Below are 16,238 nucleotides of genomic sequence, written 5' to 3'. Positions count from 1 at the left end.
TTAAACCGGTGTCACGAACTGAAACCTCTGCTGAACAATACACCGATTAACAGTTCCGCGGCCATTTTAGACTCGCACATGCGCACATCTTTTTCTACGAGCACTTTTGCTTCTTCTTCTTCTTCCGGTTTCCTGTTTTTGAGAAAATGCGCATCCGCAGATCGTTTTTTCGAGAGTTTTTTCTTCTTCTTCCTGTTCCGGTTGATTTGAAAAAGCGTAGATTCACTCGGCAGGAAGTGCAATTTTGTAGTTTTCCAGCCCTGAAGTTGCTTTTGAGTGTTCCAAGAAAGAGTGTAAAGGTTCTAAGGATTACATCGGGCACACAAACACGCGATTTTCCTTTTTTTGCCCCTTTGATTTGAACGCGTGCGCAGATCGTTTTTTGCGAGTATGTTTGTACTTCTTCCTCTTCCGCTTTCCTTCTTCGTTCCATGTAAACGCCGAAACTGTTAACTGGTGTATCCTTCTCATTGCGGTCAATGCGCATACGCCAATCTTGGACGTTACTTCCCCCTCGATATCTGTTACTTCCGCTTGAACAGTTTATCTCAAAATGGCGACTACTTATCAGTCAGAACGGTTCCATGACCACATGGCAGCACTGCAGCATTACATGCAGACCGGGAGACATTTGCCGGAGCTATCCAGGAGTTTGTTTGTTTGTTCGTTCATGGGCTGAAACTCCCACGGCTTTTACGTGTATGACCGTTTTTACCCCGCCATTTAGGCAGCCATACCCCGCTTTCGGAGGAAGCATGCTGGGTATTTTCGTGTTTCTATAACCCACCGAACTCTGACATGGATTACAGGATCTTTTTCGTGCGCACTTGGTCTTGTGCTTGCGTGTACACACGGGGGTGTTCGGACACCGAGGAGAGTCTGCACACAAAGTTGACTCTGAGAAATAAATCTCTCGCCGAACGTGGGGACGAACTCACGCTGACAGCGGCCAACTGGATACAAATCCAGCGCGCTACCGACTGAGCTACATCCCCGCCCTATCCAGGAGTAAACAGCGTGTTTGCAGACTGAGCAGAGCTGAGTACGTAGTCATGTGCAGTACTGTGGAACCCCCCCCCCCCCCCTTTCAGACCTCCAAACATATAAGAAAATCAGGTCTTAAAAAGGAGGGAGTCTTAAAATGGGGGTAAACTTACGGAGGTTATATGAACAGAATGTCTGAATAACAATGTCTTTAACGGGATTGAGTCTTAAATTGGGGGGTCTTAAAAAAAGGGGGAGGGGGGGGTTACATTGTATGTGCTGTAACTGCAGTAGTGCTAGTAGACTGAGTTCCAAGGGACCTGTACGTTTTATCTCAATAGAATCTTCGAGACTCAATAGCGTGTCATCGGTTGGATCTAGGTGCCAGCAATATGACTGTTTAAGAGGGTAGGTAGAGGTTGCGGGGGTGGATCGGGTTACTGAGAGTGGGGCCAATCTCATTCAGACACCCAATACGTTTGCGGGGACGTGGTCTAGGGGTAAGGATTGGTATAGATATAACGTCGAATAGTCAGCCTTATTCAAATAAATATACAAACAAATCAATAAAAAAGTAACAGACTACCTAACTCAGGAACAATGGTAAGGGCTCCTATACCTAAAATGGACCACTTTTTGTTTCATGCTTGTTTTCTTGCGATAGAGTTTTATTTTGTGCTTGGTAGTCCTTCTCTCTTTTAGGTTAACCGTCATGCCTGATTAGAGTGAATTAGCTTTGATAGAGATTCAGCAATAATTAAATACAGGCAAAAGTCACAAAATGAATGGTTTATATTTAGAGCGTGGGCGCACAACTTCAAAATAACACGAAACAATCTAAACTTGGCCAAAAAATTATTGCAACAATTTTCGCACGCTCAGAAAAGCGTTAAAACACAATCCATTTTAATTGAACTTTATATGCTGGAAAAGGTAATTATGTCTACTGTACATATCATTTGTTCGATCGGTGGTACTTTGTATAGGCATCCCGTGGCAGCCTGTCAAACAAGGTCACCCCTAAGATCGACCTGACAAAATCCAATGCCCCGTATTTTAAAATTTGCAAAAAATCAAAATGTGCACTTACCAAACACTTCTGAGTACCATTGAAAAGGCCATTCAATTTCCTGTTTAGATCATTTTGTTTCATGCACCTTACGTCTTTAGTATTTGTGTAGCCTTTTGTCAAAGGCAGTAGGTGTCAACCGTTTCAGAGGCCAAAAAAGGCACGTTTTGCGGCCATTTTTGAGGGGGTCCTCCACTGAGAGAGCCATATCTGCTCAAGTTCCCAATGAATTGCTTTGAAAATGTCAGAAGTTCTGACCAATAGGCTGACCAGAATGTGTGTGGATTTTTGTGAACGTGTATATCAAGCGTATCGTATTGCGCAACTTTTCCGAAAGATCTAAACAAATAATCTTATTAATTTAGGGTTTAAGGACAACAAATCGTGACTTTGCATGCTAAGCAAACAATGGTTGAGGCAATTGGTGCCAAAGTTTCAGGCAGATCTGAGTGCTGGTTTACATTTGCTGGAGATGGGTCGAGGATTGAAAAAGGTCGAGGATTGTTTCTTCTTATTTTTCTGTGTGATTTCTGTGCTACTTGCAATGGCGACAGAGGGCAATGTGCCGACTAGAAAAGCGAAAAGGGGTTTGGTATTTTCGACAAGCAAGGAACATAAGAAACACAGATTCGCGGATGGACGGATTGATGAAGATGATAGTGAACTGTGTATACTGAACACTGAGGAAATAAATAAAAACGTGATGAGCAAGGTGACGGAGGCTCTGGGAAAAGTTGACAACCCTACAGTAAATTAGTTGCTTCCAGCACTCGTCACGGCCGTGGCGGTGGCGGTGGCAGAAGCCATGAAGATGACCGCACAAAGCATTATCAACAGCAGAGGAGATTCATCTGCCCGCGAACTTAGACTCAAAAGCATGGTTACGAAACTAACGTACGACAACGACCGGCTTGAGCAGTACAGTCGGCGTGAGACTGTGAGAATTACTGGCGTGAAAGGTGAAGAAGACGAAACCATGGAAGCAGTAGAGGAAAAAGCAAAGAAAATCTTCGTTGACATCGGTGTCACCATCAAAGAGGAGGACATCTCCGTTGCCCACCGGCCAGGCAGACCGACCAACGGTGCACGCCCCATACTCGTCCGCTTTATCTACAGGAGAAAGCGACGCGAGGTGATGATGGCGAAGAAGCAGCTGAAGCAAAAGGAGAACTACAAAGGCGTTTATATAAACGACGATCTGACTCCCCTTCGCGCCAGGCTGCTGGCTTTAGTGAAGAGGACGGAGGGAGTGGAGAGGGCGTGGGTTGTGGAGGGGCGCATCCTCTGCCTCCATAAACGACCCCCAGGACAAGCCTCCGCCTCCCCCCAGCGCCCAGTCGTCATTGAAAACCCAGACGACCTGTTCAGCAAGCTGGGGGTGGAGTGCGTCGACTTCGCAGCGCTGGGCCTTCCATACCTGGCAGACTGGGATGACTACGAGGACTAGGGGTACCCCAGGGTGTCAGCAGTGCTACCAGAACGCCCACGACACAGCCTCTGCCCGCGAGCCACGTCCCTACGCGTGGTGCCAGACGAACAGGTTGGTTACGGAAATAGCGGTAGTGATACATGTAGCAGAAGGAACGAGGTAGAAGATCAAAAGCAGACATTTGACATTTGTGTTTATGATGAAAAGAAAGAAAAGTATGAAAAACAGAACAGTGGTGAACGAAAAGGGGAGGTGGAAAAGGAAAATCAGACTTTGGTGAATACTAAGGATACTAAGGATACACTGATTAAGGAGATGAAAGACGAACATTATTTTCTCAGGTGTCAATCCAGTGAAAGGAAGAAGGTGTGTGACCCACTTAAGGAACCAGTAAATGACAGTCAGAATGATATGGATGTATTTAGTGGCAAACATATTATTATGTGTGGTGCTGAAAGGGAGAGACATAAAACCGCGCCGTGAGCAGAAAGTGTGTCACACAGCCAGCCTGCGAGGTTATGCGCGGCCGCAGTGGGCCAGTCCCACTACGGCGACAGGGACAGGCCCTTCAATCAGGGGTGGGCTTATGATATGCTGGGTGATCTTAGAATAACCCTTTTTAGCGGATGAGCGTATGATACGAAGAGCGGGGCACGAGATGAGTGTCTGCAGAAAAAAATGTAATAACTCCTAAAATACTAATTATCCTGCAACCATATTACAGTTGTCAAAACCCGAAATGTAGCGCTACTTATTCACGTTGCTCTTTTTACAAATAAATGCGTATCTATTGAATAACTATCCAAAACACAAGGCAGGTCGCTGATTTGTGGTCGGGTGCTCTTATGAAATACCCCCCTGTGCGCTTATGATAGCTTGATTTTTCGGATCGGATGCGCTTATGACTGGTTTTTCGCTGCGCTGCCTAGTTTTTTGCTTGATGACCTGAATGATCTTAATTAAATGTTCTCATTTTACAGATCATGGATTATAGATGTTACTATTGTGGAGAAGGGTTCTCCATCTTCAAAGAAATCATAACCCACACAGTTGATAAACATGAAGCACATAAGCTTCGGTATTGTAATGCCTAAAAGATCAATATATATATACAATCGTGGTTTTCAGAATTAAACGAAAAAGAAACTTGTTTGAATTATAGATTGTTTAAAGATACATTTATATTTGAAAATTATTTGAACATTTTACCCAATAACCTAGGCCGAATGTTAAATATACCACATAACGAAAGAATATGTGTTAAATGCCAGTCTGGAGAACTCGGAGATGAATTTCATTAAATATTTCAGTGTCATTTTTTTGAAAATGTGAGGAAAAGGTTGTTACCATTGTATTTTCGTAGAAATCCAAATGCAGTCAAATTTAAACATTTATTTGAATTAACAAAGAAACGAAAGTAATTGCATTTAATATATTTTATTAAGAGTATTTTGAAAGAGTTCTGATTATTTGATCACGTTTTTTGTTTTGTTTTTGTTTTTATAAAAAAAACATATACATTCATGTAAAAATAAAAAAAATGTATGATTACAATTATTTTGTTATGAATTAAGCTTGATTTATTTTCGGTTAATTAGAAGTGTTGTGTCTCATTATTACATATATCTTTTTTGTCGTGTTTATTGCAATTTTTATTTATTTTATTCATGTAACCCTAGTTTTTTTAAAAATAAAATATTGACTTGACTTGACTTGACTTGAAAAAAGGTCGAGGATTAAAATAAAGTCGAGGATTAAAAAGCTGTCGACATAATTTTCTTTTTTATTGCTTGGAGAAAACGCTGCTTTGTGTGCATTTATAAATGTTGTGTTATTTGTTTCCTTGTTCAAAACAGTGTTCGTACAAATAGTGCCTTGAGTGACGGGGGTTTGTTTGTGTTCACGGACCCACGGCTTTGTCGGTAAATGAAGCGTACGGTAGTGTGGTCAACGGTGAACACAGCACGACACTCAACAGATTGTTGTTGGTGAAACATGTCACTGATACGTTACGAGTAAAAGCTTGAGTTTTGTTTCCTTCTTTTTTCTCTCTGCGACAATAATGTTGTTTCATATTCAATATGGCTCACATCCTACCATTCTCACAGGCGTCAAAGACGGAACGCAAAACAAACACAGTAATCAAAACTTGACTAAAAGAACACAAAACACATAAATCGGTAAACAATTCTGTATTCAGTATTTCATACTTAAGACTGATGGCTTTATCGGGATGCCTTTCTGTCACACTGATTGTTGAGAATGCCTTTCTGTCAAACTGATTGTTGTAAATGCCTTTCTGTCAGACTGATTGTAGAGATTGTAGAGAATGCCTTTCTGTCAGGCGGATTTTTCAGAGTGCCTTTCTGTCCGACTGATTGTTGAGAATGCCTTTCTGTCAGACTGATTGTTGAGATTGCCTTTCTGTCAGACTGATTGTTGAGCATGAGAATGCCTATCTGTCAGACTGATTGTTGAGAATGCCTTTCTGTCAGACTGATTGTTGAGAATGCCTTTCTGTCAGACTGATTGTTGAGCATGAGAATGCCTATCTGTCAGACTGATTGTTGAGAATGCCTTTCTGTCAGACTGATTGTAGAGAATGCCTTTCTGTCAGACTGATTGTTGAGAATGCCTTTCTGTCAGACTGATTGTAGAGAATGCCTTTCTGTCAGAATGATTGTTGAGAATGTCTTTCTGTCAGACTGATTGTTGAGAATGCCTTTCTGTCAGACTGATTGTTGAGAATGCCTTTCTGTCAGACTGATTGTTGAGAATGTCTTTCTGTTATACTGATTGTTGAGAATGAGAATGCCTTTCTGTCAGACTGATTGTAGAGAATGCCTTTCTGTCAGACTGATTGTTGAGAATGCCTTTCTGTCAGACTGATTGTAGAGAATGCCTTTCTGTCAGACTGATTGTTGAGAATGAGAATGCCTATCTGTCAGACTGATTGTTGAGAATGAGAATGCCTTTCTGTCAGACTGATTGTTGAGAATGAGAATGCCTATCTGTCAGACTGATTGTTGAGAATGAGAATGCCTATCTGTCAGACTGATTGTTGAGAATGAGAATGCCTTTCTGTCAGACTGATTGTTGAGAATGAGAATGCCTATCTGTCAGACTGATTGTTGAGAATGAGTATGCCTATCTGTCAGACTGATTGTTGAGAATGAGAATGCCTTTCTGTCAGACTGATTGTTGAGAATGCCTTTCTGTCAGACTGATTGTTGAGAATGCCTATCTGTCAGACTGATTGTTGAGAATGCCTATCTGTCAAACTGATTGTTGAGAATGCCTATCTGTCAGACTGATTGTTGAGATTGCCTTTCTGTCCGACTGATTGTTGAGAATGCCTTTCTGTCCGACTGATTGTTGAGAATGCCTATCTGTCCGACTGATTGTTGAGATTGCCTTTCTGTCAGACTGATTGTTGAGCATGAGAATGCCTATCTGTCAGACTGATTGTTGAGAATGCCTATCTGTCAGACTGATTGTTGAGCATGAGAATGCCGATCTGTCAGTCTGATTGTTGAGAATGCCTATCTGTCAGACTGATTGTAGAGAATGCCTATCTGTCAGACTGATTGTTGAGAATGCCTTTCTGTCAGACTGATTGTTGAGAATGCCTTTCTGTCAGACTGATTGTTGAGAATGCCTTTCTGTCAGACTGATTGTTGAGAATGCCTTTCTGTCAGACTGATTGTTGAGAATGCCTTTCTGTCAGACTGATTGTTGAGAATGCCTTTCTGTCAGACTGATTGTTGAGAATGCCTTTCTGTCAGACTGATTGTTGAGAATGTCTTTCTGTTATACTGATTGTTGAGAATGAGAATGCCTTTCTGTCAGACTGATTGTAGAGAATGCCTTTCTGTCAGACTGATTGTTGAGAATGCCTTTCTGTCAGACTGATTGTAGAGAATGCCTTACTGTCAGATTGATTGTTGAGAATGAGAATGCCTATCTGTCAGACTGGTTGTTGAGAATGAAAATGCCTTTCTGTCAGACTGATTGTTGAGAATGAGAATGCCTATCTGTCAGACTGATTGTTGAGAATGAGAATGCCTATCTGTCAGACTGATTGTTGAGAATGAGAATGCCTTTCTGTCAGACTGATTGTTGAGAATGAGAATGCCTATCTGTCAGACTGATTGTTGAGAATGAGTATGCCTATCTGTCAGACTGATTGTTGAGAATGAGAATACCTTTCTGTCAGACTGATTGTTGAGAATGCCTTTCTGTCCGACTGATTGTTGAGAATGCCTATCTGTCAGACTGATTGTTGAGAATGCCTATCTGTCAAACTGATTGTTGAGAATGCCTTTCTGTCCGACTGATTGTTGAGAATGCCTTTCTGTCCGACTGATTGTTGAGAATGCCTATCTGTCCGACTGATTGTTGAGATTGCCTTTTTGTCAGACTGATTGTTGAGCATGAGAATGCCTATCTGTCAGACTGATTGTTGAGAATGCCTATCTGTCAGACTGATTGTTGAGCATGAGAATGCCTATCTGTCAGTCTGATTGTTGAGAATGCCTATCTGTCAGACTGATTGTAGAGAATGCCTATCTGTCAGACTGATTGTTGAGAATGCCTATATGTCAGACTGATTGTTGAGAATGCCTTTCTGTCAGACTGATTGTTGAGAATGCCTATCTGCCAGACTGATTGTTGAGAATGCCTTTCTGTCAGACTGATTGTTGAGAATGCCTTTCTGTCAGACTGATTGTTGAGAATGCCTTTCTGTCAGACTGATTGCAGAGAATGCCTTTCTGTCAGACAGATTGTTGAGATTGCCTTCTTATACTGATTGTTGAGATTAATGTCAGACTGATTGCAGTGTAGGAAGGTCTGTATATAAGATTGACTGTTCTGTGAGAGTGCTTGTCTGTCAGACTGATTGCAACGTAGGAAGGTCTGTCTGTACGATTGATTGTTCTGAGGGAGTTCCAGTCTTTCAGACTGAATGCAATGTAGAATTAATTGTTCTGTGAGAGTGCCTGTCTGTCAGACTGATTAAATTGTAGGAAGGTCTGTATGCTGGATTGATTGTTCTGTGAGAGTGCCAGTCTGTCAGACTGATTGCAATGTAGAATTGATTGTTCTGTGAGAGTGCCTGTCTGTCAGACTGATTGCAATGTAGGAAGGTCTGTCTGTAGGACTGTCTGTCTGCAATTTCTTTGTGAAGATGCCGGTCTGTGGAGATTGTTATGTGGGGATGTTTTTTGTCGTGATTTCTTTGTGAAGATGCCTGTCTGTCGAGATTACTATGTTGGGATTTTTTTTGGTCGCGATTTTTGTGTGAAGACGCCTGTCTGTCAAAATTGAAATATGGGGATTTTTTTTCTCGCGATTTTTGCGTAAAGACGCCCTTTTTCGAGATTGCGAGGATGAATTTTTGTAAAGAGGCTTGCGGGGTTACACGATAGAAGTGGACGCTGACACGATAGAAGTGGACGCTGAACGCCCCACTTTGTGTTCAGCATCCTCACTGTCAACCTCATCCCTGTCTTCCTCCTCTTCGTCCATGTCATTGTCATTTTGCTGCTGCTCCTCCTGTTCGTCCTCCTGTTCGTCATCCTCTTCGCCCTGAAAGCACTTCCCAAGTTAAACAAAGAAAGAAACATAAAAAACATTTTGCAAACTGTTCATTGCTACAGTGAAAACCCCCTTTAAAGACCTCCAAAAATGGAAAAAAATCGGGTCTTTAAAAGGAAGGATTGCACAGTACCCGACTCCTTAACGCGGAAAATGCCCCTATTCCACTTTTAAGGCAACAATGCACTGAGTAAAACTTGGGCATGATAACATAATAACATAACAATCTCTGGGGTTTTTTATATGCAAGATTTGAACCGCTTAAGGCGGTCCTGAATGGAGCCCGAAGACGACTCCGAGAAGTGATTTGACCGAACAATGAGTGCTCAAGCTTCGTAAAAACGTCTGTGAAATAACCTTCCTTGTGAATCCCCCCCCCCCCCCCCCTACCTCACCTCTCTCCTTTAAAAGATGCATTTGTTTCCTTGAGGTCTAAACGCGTAGAGCAATTGTGTGTGTGTGTGTGTGTGTGTGTGTGTGTGTGTGTGTGTGTGTGTGTGTGTGTGTGTGTGTGTGTGTGTGTGTGTGTGTGTGTGTTTCTCCTCGTTGAGAAAATAAAGTGTTCTATGTCTATGTGTGTGTGTGTGTGTGTGTTTGTGTGTGCGTGCATGCGTGTGTGTGTGTGTGTTTTCATTTTGCTTACTGTATTGTGATAAAACGAGCACATTTACTTAGACTCACTACGTCCGGCACCGGAACTGGGGCTACGATGGCAGGGTTGGTCGGCTTTGGGCGTGCGGTCGGCTTTGGGGGTGCAGTCGGCTTTGGGCGTGCGGTCGGCTTTGGGGGTGCAGTCGGCTTTGGGCCTGCGGTCGGCTTTGGGCCTGCGGTCGGTCGGCCTTCGATCCCATAGAAGGGTGCGGGCAGCATTCTGTACATGCCGACAGCCACGCTGGCAGTCGCTAGGAGGAAGAGTTGCGACCAGCCCAGCCCCAGCCATAGCCCGTTCTGATGAAAGGAAGGAACGAACGATCGAACGAACGAACAAACGAACAATATGTATTACTCAAGGATGGAGATTTTAGGCTAACGCCTAGTCTTACAATCTGTCCCTGCTAAAACTAAAACATAAATATGGAGACAATAAAAAAAAGTCCAATCTTAAATCGACAAGGAGAGAGAGAGAGAGAGAGAGAGAGAGAGAGAGAGAGAGAGAGAGAGAGAGAGAGAGAGAGAGAGAGAGAGAGAGAGAGAGAGAGAGAGAGAGAGAAAAGCGCTCATGCGGCTCACTTTCATTGGCTTAGACAGAATGTTATCCAAAATCACTGTCATTATGAGTTTATTGCTGTGGGACAAGAACGCTAACGAAAAATAATTCACACCAGCTGTTTACTCAGTTGAAGTTCACGGTCTGAAATCAACAAGAACAAGAACAAGGACAAATACAAGAACAACTAGAACGACGACAACAACAACAAACAACAACAACAACAACAACAACAACAACAACAACAACAACAACAACAACTGTTTGCAATGGATGCTCAAACCTTATAGTGCACTTGCAAACCAACACACTTTGTTGTTTTGTTTCTTCTGGAACAGGTGTTAATGTGTAGTTGATAGTTTACTTTGTGGTTTGCGTTTCGTTATCTCTGCTTTTTTTTTCTGTTCCCTTTTTTTTCCAAGCAATTTCAAATGGCAGTTTTTTTATTTGTGGAATTCAAGAGAGAAGTGCATGAATTTCTCACAAAGACTTAGGTTTTAATGGCAGGTAGAGACCGAAGGGCAGGGGTGGTGAGCACGAGAAAGTGCCCAACTGAGGGCTTGGAACCAAGCGCTGGGTCAGACTGAAAGAATTTGAGATTTATTCAAAATTTCAATCAGTCCGAACCGACAACGGCTCGGGTCCCATCCAGTGGGGCACAGCGTCGTGTACGCCACCACAGCACGTGAGATACGTACGATGATGTTGGCCAGGTTGCCGCACACTGCGTTTTGCATGATCACCTGGAAGATGGTGTAGAGCGGGCCGCACTTGCCGTAGTCCTCCATCACCTAACGTCAACAACAACAACAACAACGACAGCAAGCACTTCATTATCTGTTGACGGCCGAGTGAAAACAGTTCGTTTTTCCATTTCAGATCTGGCCAGGCTTTAAAATGGGATAAGACCGTGCCCCCACTTGGGCACATACCAACAATCAACATCATGGGTGCTCTCTGTGCCCACTGGTATTTGTTTTAAAAGGCACTGAATTCACCAAAACCTTTTAGCTCACCACAGCAAGCAGTCGGGGCGTTGATTTTTGGTATGTGATCAAGTGGAGGGGTGGTCTTATCCCATGTTAAAGCCTGGTTTACTCAAAGTGCCTTATCCCCCTTTGTGTGTACACACAATCACAAGACCAAGTACGCACGGAAAAGATCCTTTAAGCCATCAAAGAGTTTGGTGAGCTGTAGAAACACGTACATACCAAGCATGCATCCCCCCGAAATCGGCGTAGGGCTGTCGAAATGACGGGGTAAAAACGGTCATTCACACAAAAAATCCACTCGTACTAAAACATGAGTGTATAGATCTATAGGTGGTAGTTTCAGCCCATGAACGCAGAAAAAGAAGAAGAAGAAGAAGCAGACGCAGGGATACTCACACCGCGTTTACTCTCGTTGATAAACGTCTCGGTCATCATGTTCAACCTATCTGCTAGCGTCTTAATTGCCTGGAAACATAAGAAAATGTATTTCAGTTTATCAGTAATGAAACGTATTACAGTTTGTGTAGAAATTATTGAGAATTTTGCCTCTGATTTCAAACATGTGGTATATGTTAATAACACAGACAAGTCATGGCATATTATATATCAATGTTAATTAAGCTTATTAATTGCTCTATCTGAAAAAGTGTTAGATTTGTGAATTATCTCCCTTTGGTCGAACCAGACGAGAGTTATTGCCCTTTTTTTTAAATAAAAGGGTTTTGAAACAAACGTATGTTATTTTACATTTGCAAATGAAGTTATCTTAAAATAAATGTTTGCAATTTCAGCCTACGACGTACATCCTTCTCCCCAGAGAACAATGCCCTTGGAGCCGAGTATGTGAAAACACGCGCGCATGATACAATAGAAGAGGGGTTCGACCAAGATTTTTGACAAAAAAGACCACGGGTGACTGTACTTAGCGCTGCGCTCTGACCAAACCAGGACATTCAGTCGATTGCCAGTGGATCGATAATGTTTAGCAAGTGTGGCAGTATGCGAGATACTAATCTTAATAGGCTGAAATAAAAAGGTCGAAGCGGAAGAAAATTCAACTATTTCGTCAAATGTACTGATAGCGATAACATACAGAATGCCTATTTGCTCGTCCACTGTACTCTTCAGAAGCATTAATTGTGCAATAATATGGATATAAAAGAACGTTCACGGTAGTTTTTCCGTAATGCTGTCAGCATTTACCACCAACTATACTGCTGAGCCTGTCAGTCCATATTTAAGGCCAAATTCAAAATATCGTCCTCCAGCAGGGGTGCCACCAGTAAGAAGCAAATCATATAAACATCCCTGGCAAAATGTAAACATACAATTTTATTTTTAAGTCCTTATTTAGTGGCCTTTCTTATAGTATAAATTGTGTATGAAATTAACCCGGATTCACTGAAGCGCAATATGCCAAAATAGATCGTAACACTAAAATGTCACCACATTTCTCGAGAAAAACCCAGTTAAAAAAAGTTTAAATGTAACAGCATGAACAAAATTACGTTCTTTGCAATGTTCGGCTTCTTCTTTTCAACCAGTGGAACCAAAAAAGCATAATGATTAATAAAAAAATATTACGCGCAGCTGTCTTAACTTAAGTTTTTGGAGCCCCGATGTCTCATGCGGTCATTGTCAAACTGAGAATAGGGGAGACGGTATACAGTTATATTATTTAATTTTGTAAGTAAACACAACAGTCTTCGTTCATTTCATACCAAAAACATCTCTGTGCTGTTAATTTTACAGTTTTTACAAGTAAAATACTAATTCTCAATAATTTGTTTACAACCTGTACCACATCATCTTGGTAGGCAAGAAGCAGCAGCCTGTTAACAGCCTGTATTTTTCTTTAATCATACGTCGTACATGTTTGTGTGTCTGTCTGCTTTGCGTGTACATTGCCTGTATATATCCATCCGTCTATCTGTCTGAAATATGTTCCATTCATATGTAATGTATGATATGTAGACTATTTTCGAACATAACGCTGTCAGAATTTTCAGCGGTCTGGAAGAGTAAGAGCCCCTGTACCTCGAACAATCTTTTCACAACATCCGTAGCATGTTCAACGCTTCCGATCGGCTGATCGGGACGAACAACTAACTTTGTTTTTTTCGGACGGGCGCAATGGCTTGGTGGTAAGACGCCGGCCTCCAAAGCAGAAGGTCGTGGGTTCGAATCCCGGCCGCGCCTGGTCTGGATCTGGATGGTTACCTTGCAGGGCCGATAAGGCATATGCGCAACGGGAGATAGAGAGCACAGGTTTGTTTTTAGACGCGAGGAAGGAGGGCTGACTTGAAGCCCTTTACTCTTTAGCGATGCCACACGCACAGCCGCCTCAGGCAGCTTGTTCCAGTCAATCACAGTCTTGGGGAAGAACGAATTCTTATAGATGACTGCACATGTCCTGGACTGTATGAGTTCAAAACTGTTTGTGTTATTGATTTCTTGTCTTTCAATGATGTTTGTAGAGACACAGTCAGTAAACTGTTTCACTTTTCTAAGGCGTTTACTACGAGAAGCGGTCAGATAGCTATCACTTTGTAGAAGAAGGCGAGTCGAATATCCTTCCTTCGGTCCTGGAGTGATGGAAATCCAAGATCCTGTAACATACGGGTGATGCATCATGGGTCGCGTGAGGTGTAGTTGCGTGTGATGAACCTTGCGGCTTGACGTTGGACGCGCTCAAGGCGGTCGATGTCCTTACTAAGGTAGGGGTCCCATACCGTGCAGCTGTACTCAAGTGTGGAGCGGATGAGAGCGAGAAACGCCGTCTTCCAGCATGAAGCATGGCAGTGCTTTAGGTTTCGCCTCATAAATCCCAACGTCGAACAGTTGACTTGACGGAGTCCGGGAGTTCGTTGATGTGGCATAGGAATAAAATAGGCCCTAACACTGTACCTTGTGGGACTCCAGACGTAACGTGGACTGACTCCGACTTCTCGCCGTCAACCACAACCTGCATGCTTCTGTTCGACAGGAAGTCCCTCAGCCAGCAGTTCAGTGAGCCATCCACACCATATGAGCGCATCTTATGCAGTAGTTTGTTGTGTGGCACCGTGTCAAAGGCTTTACAAACATCCATAACTGCCATGTCGATCTGTTCTCCGATGTCGTGCTGCCGCATAAGATCATGCACTGTGGTTATGAGTTGAGTCTCACATGAATACTAGCCAGATCTGAAACCGTGGTTTAAGGATGTGAGTATCTTGCTTCGTTCAAGGTGGTTGATGATGTGCTTGCAGATGATGTGTACAAGCAGCTTACAAGAAACACAAGTGAGTGACACTGGTCTATAGTTCTCCACTAAATGGCTGTCTCCCTCCTTAAATATTGGTGTAACGTACGCATGGCGCCAATCAGCTGGTAGTTTGCCTCCATCGACTGAGCATTGGAAGATTCGTTGGAGTGTTGGTGCCAACTGCTTGGAGCAAGTCTTCAGAATCACGTTGGCTAACTTGTCGGGTCCTTGTACCTTGGCAATGTTGATGTTGGCGAGAAGCTTCTCGATGCCGTTTGTTGTGATGGTGAGGGTGAGGATGCTAGTAGGGCAGTTCTGGGTGGTGTTTGGCAGTTGTTCTGTGGTGTCAACAGGAGTGAAGACAGACTGAAACTGTTCATCCAGAAGCTGGGCCATCTCCTTCCGACTATTGACAAGTTGTCCCATCTTCTTGAGGGGGGCTACGCCCACTTTATCTTGTCTTCTGGACTTGACATATCTCCAGAAGGGCTCGTTGCTGCTAGTGTCTAATCCTTTCTGGATGACATCATTGATGTATTTAATTTCGGCGATCTTGTATGCCTTTTTACATTCTCTTTGGTATATCTTATATTTCCTCCACTTGCCTGTTTTCTTGACATTCTTAAAGATGCGTGCCTTTCTTCTAGTTCGTTTTCTGAGGTCACGATTGAACCATGGAACCGATTTCCTTGATGTGGATACCTTTGAGAGGAAATGCTTAGATGTTAATGATGTTACGCCTTCTTTGAAGGAGTCCCACAGTTCCTCGATGTCGGTGTCCTGGGGCTTGTTGGTAATATCCTCCGAAAGTTTGTCGGCGTCCTTGAGGATGTCTGGCCAGTTAGCTTTTGAAAAGAGGAAAAACCTACGTGGTATCTGACGTACGTGTTGGGGCAGGATGTCAATGTCGGTTACGGTGGAGATTTTTCCGATCTTCCAGGTCAACTTATGTGCAGACCTGCTAATGCCTTATACCCCTTCGTGTGAACACACAAGCACAAGACCAAGTGCGCACGGAAAATATCCTGTAATCCATGTCAGAGTTCGTTGGGTTATAGAAACACGACAATACCCAGCATGCTTCCTGCGAAAGCGGCGTATGGCTGCCTAAATGGCGGGGTAAACTGTCATAAACGTAAAAATCCACTCGTGGAAAAACACGAGTGTACGTGGGAGTTTCAGCCCACAATTGCAGAAAAAGAAGAAGAAGAAAAGATTCTTTCAAAAATCAGCGTATACGAGTTCATCGGAGTTCAGAATGTGTTGCGGAAAGGATCGCTTGCACATAGTGATCGCTCGGCACAGCTGGTTTTGATCGAGGTCACGTGGGTTAGGCTATAGGCCACGTGAGTTTAGGAAAACACATGTGCTTAGCGAACACTTCCAGTGGTCAGCAAGCCATCGTTGGCGATTCGCGGCTCCGATGATTATATTTTTGAAAACAAGAAGGGCAAAGCCCATACGACTCACATGCTTTACACATTTTTCCTACCAAAATACATGTGACCTTGACCCAAGGTCAAGGTCATCCAAGGTCATGCAACACAAAGCTGTTAATTCAAGACATAGGAAGTACAATGGTGCTTATTGGCTCTTTCTACCATGAGATATGGTCACTTTTAGTGGTTCACTACCTTATTTTGGTCACATTTCATAAGGGTCAAAGTGACCTTGACCTTGATCATATGTGACCAAATGTGTCTCATGATGAA

General features: G+C 43.0%; 1 protein-coding gene across 2 annotated transcripts in view; it reads right to left on the bottom strand.

The window, feature by feature from the left end:
* Positions 1-5,659: 5,659 nt before the first annotated feature.
* Positions 5,660-16,238, bottom strand: part of LOC138981931 (prominin-1-like) — a 92,187-nt gene continuing 81,608 nt past the window's right edge. The window contains exons 21-24 of one of the 2 annotated variants that reach the window (XM_070355105.1): positions 11,676-11,744; positions 10,986-11,078; positions 9,762-10,028; positions 5,660-9,071 (exon numbers count right to left, since the gene is read on the bottom strand). In XM_070355105.1, coding sequence (XP_070211206.1) covers positions 8,901-9,071; positions 9,762-10,028; positions 10,986-11,078; positions 11,676-11,744 — 600 coding nt within the window. In that variant the 3' untranslated portion in view covers positions 5,660-8,900. Of the gene's footprint in view, positions 9,072-9,751; positions 10,029-10,985; positions 11,079-11,675; positions 11,745-16,238 lie in introns of both variants that reach the window. The other variant, XM_070355106.1, reaches the window with a different exon arrangement.

Source organism: Littorina saxatilis, linkage group LG12 (genome assembly GCF_037325665.1).
Source record: "Littorina saxatilis isolate snail1 linkage group LG12, US_GU_Lsax_2.0, whole genome shotgun sequence".
NCBI classification, from domain to species: domain Eukaryota; kingdom Metazoa; phylum Mollusca; class Gastropoda; order Littorinimorpha; family Littorinidae; genus Littorina; species Littorina saxatilis.
This window is presented reverse-complemented; position numbering and strand designations above follow the sequence as displayed.